The sequence below is a fragment of the Poecilia formosa genome, unplaced genomic scaffold (assembly GCF_000485575.1).
Source record: "Poecilia formosa unplaced genomic scaffold, Poecilia_formosa-5.1.2 Scaffold103, whole genome shotgun sequence".
Taxonomy (NCBI): domain Eukaryota; kingdom Metazoa; phylum Chordata; class Actinopteri; order Cyprinodontiformes; family Poeciliidae; genus Poecilia; species Poecilia formosa.
The window spans coordinates 1,818,086-1,828,561 of NW_006800042.1; the positions used below are offsets into that span (position 1 = coordinate 1,818,086).

At 38.7% G+C, this 10,476-nt stretch overlaps 1 protein-coding gene across 1 annotated transcript; it reads left to right on the top strand.

Annotated features, from left to right (window-relative positions):
* Positions 1-1,115: 1,115 nt before the first annotated feature.
* polk (polymerase (DNA directed) kappa) lies at positions 1,116-10,386 on the top strand. Its single transcript, XM_007559305.2, has 14 exons — positions 1,116-1,486; positions 2,078-2,197; positions 2,301-2,453; positions 2,884-3,015; positions 3,108-3,258; positions 4,433-4,615; positions 4,793-4,917; positions 5,514-5,680; positions 5,788-5,820; positions 5,912-6,008; positions 6,754-6,925; positions 7,152-8,159; positions 9,078-9,126; positions 9,851-10,386. Exons 1-14 carry the CDS (start codon positions 1,358-1,360, stop codon positions 9,930-9,932), a joined length of 2,601 nt encoding a protein of 866 aa, XP_007559367.1. The 5' UTR covers positions 1,116-1,357; the 3' UTR covers positions 9,933-10,386.
* The last annotated feature ends 90 nt before the right edge of the window (positions 10,387-10,476 follow it).

Below are 10,476 nucleotides of genomic sequence, written 5' to 3' on the forward strand. Positions count from 1 at the left end.
GTTTTCAAGTAACCGAGGTTACAGTCACACCGGAAACACTGAAGCTTAAAATTAAAAGCCTTTCGACAAGTACGACAGAAACCAGTTTAACATGCACGGATTTATTTGTGGGTGTTATTAAATGTATTTTTATTAAAGACTTGTACAGTCTGTGATGAGGATTGCTTAAACCAAGGTAAGTTTAAGCAACTTATCAGCATTTTATTAAGCTACACAAGTGGCATTTTATTAAGCTACACAAGTGCTCACTTAAGTAAGAAAGTGATACACACGGTTTACAAAAGTTGTAGAAACTTTTGAATCACTGCCTACTGTTCCTGAAGTCATTTTAATGAGATATCAGAAAAAACACCAAAGTAACTTAAATTTTTAATCAAAGAAGACACTGTCCCTGCCCACTACACTGCTTTTTTAATGTCATACATTTTTCACTAAAGGTATGTGATACTGCATATTTTGGTATCAATTCGATACTAAAACCAAAATGGTATCGCTGAAGCAAATAATGATTCCAATACGTTTTTATTTAAGTTTGATATATCATGAAACTTCTGACTTTTAGGTGTTTTGTGTTTTTAATTTTCCTTTGAGTTATTTACTGTGAACCTAGGACAAAATTTGGACAAAGTTTATAGGTATTAATAACATTTTTGTGCATTTTTCCTGAATAAACAAAGTGAAAAACATTATCAAAACAAAAGCTTTTTTGAGGTTGAGTTGAAAAACAGCAATGCAAAAGTAAAATAAAAAGTTTCAGAGCCATAAAGTTTTCTTTATGAGGTTAAGGATCCTTAGTTATAATTATATTGGTTATAATAACTTTCTTGGGTATGTGTTTTTTATTACAATTCCTTGATGATGATGATGATAATAATAATAATAATAATAATAATAATAATAATAATAATAATAATAATAATAATAATAATAATAAACATTTATTATTATAAATATAGTAATACATATTATAAATATAATACATATATTTATTATAAACATAATAATAATCATTGTTATTACACAAACAAGAAGAAGGCGAAATGTATCACTTATTTGTTGTTTTAGAAAAAAATATTTTCGAAGATTATCTTTTTTTTTCACTTTCACTTCCGACTTCGTCGAGAATGACGTATGCGGAAGTGCCGCCAAAACCGCCTTCGTCATTAATTTTGAAAACATGTAGCGACATAAATGTCATTAGGGAAATTTATTTCACATTTACATATTTCGTTTCTTTTTGTTTTTGTTTTCGTTCGCATCAAAGGGGTAACAGAAAGCCCCACTGAACTGCGATACTGATAGAAATTAACACAATCCGACTCGTTTTCGGAACAGTGACAGAATAAACCGATTCAGGATGGAGAATGGAGCTGGATCTACTAAAGAGGAGAACCTCCTGTCCAGAATGGCGCTCAATGACAACAAGGCTGGGATGGAGGGACTTGACAGGGACAAGATCAACAGGATCATTATGGAGGCGTCAAAGGTAGATACGTATCTACCTTTGAACCTTGTGTTCAAAGGTAGATACTCCATGTATTCACATTCACTGAGAGCTATACACCTGAGATTATGTGACTAACTTCGGTATGTGTCATAAAAATTGGGGAAATAAATAGAAAGCTGCAATTTGCTATTGATCATTTGAGCGGAGAGATTCAGACATCACTTTTACTCCCTGTTTATAACAAAAAATGCCCCAATGGTTCATACACAGTCTAGAAACGTGTGGGATTGTGTGTTATTAATAAAAATGAAAAAAATAAAATACAAAATGGAATAAAATTTGTAATTCCACATTAATTTTTTTCTCAGTATCTAAAAGTTCCATCCATCTGTCCATCCTTCTCATGTTTCTTCCACGTTCTGTAGTTAAAGGGTGACAGTTGTAGAAAAACCATCAAAACTCATGAAGTTTTGCATTCAGATTAAAAAAGAACTGAAGATCAAACAATTTAAGTTAGGAAAAACATTGAACTTTCACTTAGAAAAATGTGTAGGAACTTGCATGCTGTTGTAAATATCTACAGAAGTACGGTAAATACAACTCCTCTTTGTGATTGTGTTTTTTTTGCAGGGATCCAGATTTTATGGAAACGAGCTGAAGAAAGAGCAGCAGGTGAACCAGCGAATTGAGAAAATGATGCACCAAAAGGCTCAGATCACAGAGCAGCTCCTGCAGAAAGCACAGGCACAGGTCAGACATCATAGATAACGTAATTGTAGAATTATTTAAATCCAACAAAGTAGTAAATTAAAAAAAATGTAAAAAAAAACAACTAAATAAATTCTCTGTGTAGGTGGAAAAGATGACCTCTGAGCTTGAGAAAAGTCGTGATCTGAGCAGAGTAATTGTGCATGTGGACATGGATGCCTTTTACGCGGCTGTAGAGATGAGAGACTGCCCTGAGCTGAAGGACACACCCATGGCTGTCGGATCTATGAGCATGCTGGTGGGTTAGGATGTCCAAGAAACAGTTTTTTTGCAAATATTTGTGGAGTAGAACAAATATGGTTTTGCTCCCATTTATCTAAAGTCAGAATTCTGTTTTTGTTTTGATTTCTTAATTGGTTTCCAGTCCTGTAGCAAAGTCCTGTAATTTTAACTATAACTTGCAAAGTTATTGAGATAAAAATACACATTTAAAATCACTAAACTACAGAATTTCTTCTTCTTTTTTTTTCGAGAATGCAATGGTGAAAAACTATTATTGTTATGAGAATGCCCACACATAAATCTTGGGGAAGATTTTCTTTGGTAGAGCGACGGAAGATGGTCAGAGTTGACGGGAACATCGGTGGAGCTAAATCCAGGGGAATACTGGAGTAATGAAACCTTCATAATGTTAAAGTTATTTACTTTTTTTTTTTTTTCATTTTCAGTCAACATCAAATTATCATGCCAGGAAATATGGAGTCCGAGCAGCCATGCCTGGCTTCATTGCAAAGAAACTCTGCCCCAGCCTGGTCATCGTTCCTCCTAACTTTGACAAATACAGAGCTGTGAGTGAGGAGGTAAGAGCACAAACACACACACACACACACACACAAAAACAATTTCCACACTCGACTTTTGGGAGGAGGTGATCATGATTTTTATCTTTCAGATTAGGGAGATTTTTGCTGAATACGATCCTAACTTTCAGCCAATGAGCCTGGATGAAGCCTACTTAGATTTTACGGATCACCTGGAGCAGAGACAGAGTTGGCCGGAGTCCTCACGTACGCACCGCTGCAGATCCAGGAGCAACACGCCAGGCATGCACGCATTACATAATAATACTGATAGACGGGTGCATCTCGGTAAATTAAAATATTACTAAAAAGATCATTTACTTTACTAAATGTTTTCTATATTGATTTATTAGATACAGAGTAAAACACTTCAAATGTCTCTTTCTTTTAATTTTGGATGATTTTGGCTTAAACCTAATGAAAACTTGATATTTGTTTCTGTGAAAAGTTGAATATTGCATAAGACAAATGCACAAAAGGATCCTTATTGCCCTCCTGAAGAGCATGTTTCAGTACTCCAGGGTTTCCCGCAGTGTACTGTAAGCCTGGCGGGTCACCAGGCTTTACTTGTGCCCCCTCCTGGTTTAGCAGTGCTTATCTATTTAAGTTTTTTTTTTTTTTAATGTTTGCATTTTTTTAAGACTTTATAGTTAGTGTTCAGATTTTAATCTTTCAATCTTCCAGTTGTACATAATTATAAAGTGATATTTTGACATTTCCTACAAACTTTAAACATTTTTTAACTCATAAATACAACAGGCTGCTGGATGAATGACTGCCGAGCGCCCCAACCACCGGGCTTAGCAAGTTTTCTGAGGGAAACCTTGTACTCTGCAATTCTGTATATGGATTCTGTATTTGGTCCGGGCTCCTTTTGGGTTCATTACTGCACTACTGCAGGCTGTGGCTCATCTAATTGGGCTGAGGTTCCTTCACTTCGTCAGCATTATTGGCTCTTGTGCCTCTCATCCTTTACCCTGTTGATTGTGCTCCGCTTTCTATCACAGGTTTTCCTTCATCTCAATTTTCCACTTAATTTGTTTGGATGCAGCACTTTGTAGCAATGATCTTTCTGGGACTTGCCTCCCTTGTGGAGTGTGCCAGTAATTCTCTTTTGGACAAGTCTGAGTATAAAAGACACAACGTAGCATTTCTGAAATAAAAATTATCCTTTTTTTGTCATATCCTGCTTTTCAGATAAGTCAAATACAAAGTTTTCATTAGCTGTAAGTCACTTATCAAAATCAGCACAAATAAATAATTGAACTGTATCCCTCTGTGCTATGAATTCATATAAAACACAAATGTCGCTTTTTCAAAGGAACTACTCGAATAAAATAACTTTTTAGATGCATCTTGATAATAACTTGTGATGAATTTCTTTAGTAGACCTGAAAGCCTCATCTCTTCCTTACAGCTGACGAGTCTGATAAGACAGAAGAAGGGACAGACCTCTCCCCAGTCCTGTTTGAGGACAGTCCGGTCTCCTCCGAAGGGGACGCCGCTGGCTCCTTTGAACAGTTCGGGACGTCTGTTGAGGAGGCCGTCAGAGAAATGCGCTTCCGCATTGAACAGAAGACTACGTTGACTGCCAGCGCGGGTGAGAGGGAAGAAATCACTAAATGAAATGAGTGTTGTTGTTTTTTTTAAATGCATCTTATCACAATATGAGTTCAATAAAGAATAAAGTTTAGTTTTATCAGTTGTGCTTCTTCCAGACTTAATCACAGCAATTGAAATAATAAATATATGAATTGGTATTTGTTTCGTCCTCCAGGAATCGCTCCGAACATGATGCTTGCCAAGGTGTGCAGCGACAAGAACAAGCCGAACGGACAGTACAGGCTGCCCCCCACCAGAGAGGCCGTCATGGACTTCATCCAGAAACTTCCTGTTCGAAAAGTAAAGCACGAATGACCCAAAGTTTTATGTCGACATATGCGAGAGAACATGTTAAACCAATTCTAGATGAGATCAATGATGCATCGCTACATTTTATTGTCATTTGACTGCATCATGTTAACTTCAGTTGGCAGGATTTTTTTTGTCTTCAGTTACCTGATATTTAGTCATATCAGGGTTTTTTTGACACTAGAAGGACCTGTTTAGTCCTTAAATATGTTTATGCTCAGGTAGCTCTTTAGTTAAAGTATTTACCCGCCCCCCAAATATTAAGCTTCTAGATTCTGTCCTGAATATTAGATAACGGGCTGCAGTCTGAGGGTATTCACATCCATGGAGAACATGTAATATTTTTAGCTCTGAATGTGGGTGTTCAGAGGCTGGGAAAGATCATCGCTAAAGATTAAAGTCTGAAAAGTCTTCTGACCACAGCACATCATAATCTAGAGTTTACAGCTGGATCAGGGTGTTTGTTTGATAAAAAAGCTAGGAGTTGAGGCTCACAGAACTTGTAGATTTCCCAGCAGACTTGTAAAAGAATACAGAACGACTCAATGCCGAAATCTTGGCTAAAACTGTGCGATATACTTGTACAGGTTTGTGGCATTGGGAAGGTGAGTGAGAAAATGCTGAACGCTCTGGGCATCACCACCTGCTCAGATCTCAGCAGGCAGATGGCGCTGTTGTCCTTGTTGTTCTCCGAGACGTCTTGGCATCACTTCCTCCAGATTTCTCTGGGTTTGAGCTCCACACACATACCCAGGTATCGTGCCGTATTTAATGCAGTTCAACACAGAGAAAAAATAAATAAATAAATAATTTGATACGAAACAAGAAGAGCTCATTCTCAATGTTCTTGGTTCCTTATAGACACGAAGAAAGAAAAAGCATGAGCACTGAAAGGTTTGTTTTCAAAGTGTACATCTTCAGCATAAATGCAGTGCAAGTATACTATTTGTGTCATTTGATTTTTAACTCTGATTTTTGTTGACAGGACGTTTAAAGAACTGAGTAAACCCGAGGAGCAGCTTTCTTTATGCAGAGAGCTGTGTGACGATCTGGCAGAAGACTTAAAGAAAGAAGCCCTGAAGGTATGAAATAGGAGCTTTGTTTTGTGGTTTCCATGTGGAGAAAAAAGGTTATTTGGTTTCTGCACTCATTATTGGGCCCAGTCTGGGTAAAGATCTATAAAATGCCTTAAAATAAATTGAGATTTTATTGCAGGAAAATAATCTGGCAATTAAAAAAAACGAATAAATAAATAGGCCTCTCTGGCATATTTTCACATATAAAGGTATTTAAGATCAATGTAAGAACACTTTTCCCTGGAATATGTTATTGTCTCTGTAGGATCAAGGGTCACCAGATTTAAACACAAGTAGAAATGTTACTTGACACACGTAACTTATAGGTTCATATTGGTGAGAAAACGACGTCCTATTCTTGACCTTCCAAGGATCACTTTGACTCTCAGCTGAATTTCATGCAATATCCTTAACCTGTCCATTTCCTTTCGAATCGATAGAGGAGGAAGTCGAGGTCTCAGTGCAGCCATCACCCCCCTGCCTGAGTCCCCTGATAGCAGGAGAAAATGGAGGCCATTAATGAGACTATCAGCCTAGGCAGCATCTCCCCCCTGGAAATGATCACATGACTATGAAAACTGACAAAATGCACAAAGACAGATCAGTCAATGACATGGCACATTACACAGATTTCCATCTCCCTTCTGTTTCCAGCATCTTGGGAACAGACCTATTGATTATTAGGAAATCAGAGAGAAACATTATTTTTTTTTTTAGTGTGATTTCCTCTTTTACTCTCTGTTTTGTTAAGGGTAAGACGGTGACTCTGAAGATCAAGAACGTGAACTTTGAGGTGAAAACCAGGGCACAGACGCTCCCGTACGCCGTGGCCACAGCGGAGGACATCTTCGCTGTCGCTAAAGACTTACTGAAAACGGAAATAGAAAATGAAAGCCCCCAACCGCTCCGATTGAGACTCATGGGTAAGTTCATTCAACATTACAACATTTTCTTAAATGTATCCCTTTTTCTTCCATGTCATAGTTCTGCACTACTTTGTGTTGGTTTGCCACATAAAATCCTAATAAAACACATTAAACGGTGGTTGTGACTTAATGTGGAAAAATTCAGAGTTCCCAAATGCATTTCAAAGGCATTGGACCTGGCGTTGCTTTCTAAGACTTGAATATTTTGCCTTTGTGCTTGCAGGTGTTCGAATATCTGCCTTCGTTAGTTCAGATGGCAAAACACCGATGCAGAAAAGCATCATTAGCTTTCTTCAACTGGGCAAGAGAGACCATAGTCGCTCTTCCCCAATAACGCATCGAAAGCCGGAAGTTGGGAACTTGTGCGACCACTCGGTCCAAACCTCTCAGCTTGTAGATGATCCCCCAGTAGAGAATGGCCAGAAACAAAACAAGGTTTTTTGGAGGAGTAAGCCGAGGCTCACTGGTGAGGAACCACAGCAGTCTTTCTTTCAAAGAGCTCATGCCAAAAGACTTGAACTCCAGGCTGCAGAGCCAAGTCCACAGGATGAAGGATGTGAGGAACCTGTTCCCGTGGTTACCCCCAACAATGGGACAGAGTCATTGAAACAAGCAAACACAGACGACTGCACCGTTCAGGATCTTTCTGAAAATGAACTGGCTTCACACGTGCAACCTCATGCATCCACGTCAGGCTGTGGGACTCCCGCAGAAACCTTCACGTGTCCTGTGTGCTTCGCAAAAGTGAAGACAACCGATCTGAATGTCTTCAACAGGCATATAGACTCGTGCCTCAGTGATGCTGCGAAGAGGGAAGACGAAGCCTCGGGCTCTGAGTCGGATCTGGATCCAGAAGACGACCATCGAAAATCTACAGTTGTGACCCAAAAAAAGGAGAAGCCGCGTGACCTTAAAAACGAGGCGTCGGCAAGCGGCGGAGAGCTGGACTTAGGCAGAGTATCACCTCAAGAAGGCCAACAAACCTTGAAGAACAATTTGGTTTCACTGATTCAAGTTGACAAGAAGCCTGTGGCGTTACAGCAGCAGTCGTCCCTCAGTAGGAGTCCTCTCCTGACTTGCCCCGTGTGTCAGCGGGCCCAAGATACGGACGACCTCGCCGTCTTCAACCACCATGTTGATCTCTGTCTCAACCAGGAGGTCCTGCATGAACTCGGAGGACAGACGGCCTTTACTGGGAAACCACCTGCTGTTAAAAATAGCTTCAGCGTAGGTAAGTGTGTGTCCTTTACTTCATGTCTCATTAGTATCAGCTTTATTGATCAAATGTGAGCGTCATTTAATTCTAGGTTTTCAGAACATTATGAAATGATCCGTTCTTACCTGCCTCTATTATCATGCAACATGTCCAAAACACAAAGTACGAAAAATAAGTACAACCTTTAAGTTGCAATGGGTGTTAAGAAAACCAAAAACCATTGAAAAACGTTAAATCTCTTATATAAAATATGATCGAAGCATGCATATTTTTGTCTCTCTTAATATTTTATATAAAATGAAGCACTCCTAGAACAGGATCCATGCTAAATGCATCCTGCATCAACAAAATGTGTTGCGAAAAAAGTGAAAAGGTAAAACTGGTCAGCAGCGGCAGAGAGAGAGATATATGCTCCTCTTTATCTACTGAAAGGTTCGTTTTGTTCAGCAGCTTCCTAGATAATCAATTACCCGCTAGTTGGGCTCTGGGTTTGTCATTTGCTTCTTCATAGTTCTTAAGGAAAGAAACAGCGATGTTAAAAATGTCCATAACCTATAAGCACACCCTGAAGAAGCATTGTCTCGTTTCAAAGGGCTCTCAGTGACCTGTGACCCTGTTATTTACCGACTGTGGCACTGTATGAGAAGTTCTTATTGATCCTGACAGAGGAAGGACATCTCATTTCACCCCTTGACCCCCCACTGGCCTCGGCCTCTCAAATGGCTAAATCACTTTCTATCCTATCTATCTGCAACAATGAACCGAAGCCTGGTTTCCTCTTAAACGATCCTGCTTCTGGAGGTCTGGGCTTTATGTTGCTGGAGATGTGTTACACATGGCTGTTTTATTCATTTATTTTTTTTTCATTGAAGAGATCAGAGGAGTTCCTTTTCTCTTCCATCTAACAAGCTGGTTGTGTGTCTCTGCTTGTAGACAGTGGACATCCCCTGCCAAGACATGCAAGTAAAGGCAAAAGCAAACGGTGAGGCAGTTTGTTTTTCTATATACTATCTTCACATCTTTGAAGTTTCTTGCATTTTGTCATATTATAAGCACACTTGAAAGCTTTTAATTTGGTTTTTATGTAAGATACCTGCACAGACCAACATAATTGGGGCCACGAAAGGAAAATTTAATGCAAATGAAAACGAGATAAGCAAGGCTTGTGCCTTTCACCTTTCATGGTAGTAACAGCTTTAACTCTTCTGATCTAAACCATTGCATTACAGCTCCAGGTGTGGGTTTTGGACTTTTGTTATGCTTGAAGATCCACCTCATTCTCAAAGTCTTTTTCAGCCTCTGCCATATTTTCTATTTGAATTTCCCTGTGTTTAGTTCCATTCATTTTCCCATCATTTTCTGAGTAATGGGGGTTGCATCCAAATGCATATCGCAGATTTCAGATTTTAATTAGTTTTGTTTCTTTTTACATATGCAGCTAATCCCTTGACTGGGATTCCTGAACGTGTTTAATAGCCAAATGTTTTGGTCTTTTTGTCTGCCGTCTATATTACTGTTGGAAATGCAATTTAAAAAGTATTTTTTTCTTTCACTCCACATTCATGTGTAACACAGAAAATCCATATAAAATGCAGTGAAGTTGGTGATTATAACACGACAAAAAGTGCAAGATCGATACTAAATATAATTTCCTTCACGAGCGCCGTAGTAACGACCATTTCCTGTGCATTCACCTCTTTTCTTAGACGAGACACGCCGTCCTCTCCTCCATCTAAAAAAGCCAAAAGCCTCGGACTTTGCAACACCATCGACAAGTTCTTCAGGTGACAGTAACCGTGTGGGAAAATATCAGTCTGACTTTTCTTATTTTCTGCTGTCAAGAGACACCAGGCTCTTCCAGTCTGAGGGTTTTTATGTCGACTCGTTTTATTCGTGCCAGGGCCGGAGCCGCTCCACACACAAGGACACATTTACCTTTCTGCTGCGACACCAAGCTGAGCACTTGCACAGATTAACTTCTTTTAAGCCATAAGCAAAAGTAAAGGTGACAAGAAGTAGTTTAATTGCAGAAAAGTAAGGATTTTTAAATAACTATGAAGTTTGCTGATTCCAAATTCTTTTGTCAATGAAGACGGATAGATGAAAACTTTAATGATGTTATAATAATGTTGTATGAGTATGGTAATTTAAAGATGAGGATATTTGCTATCAAAATTATTTTTCTTCTATTTTCATAATTTGTTGTTGTATTTCTTGCAATTAATAAATATTGAACTTGAAATGTTGCTGTTGAACTCGTTGCTCATTCATTCTCCATTAGCTACTGATGTTTCAGCAAGGAGGCGGGCATTCAGATCGCTGCATCCAAAGA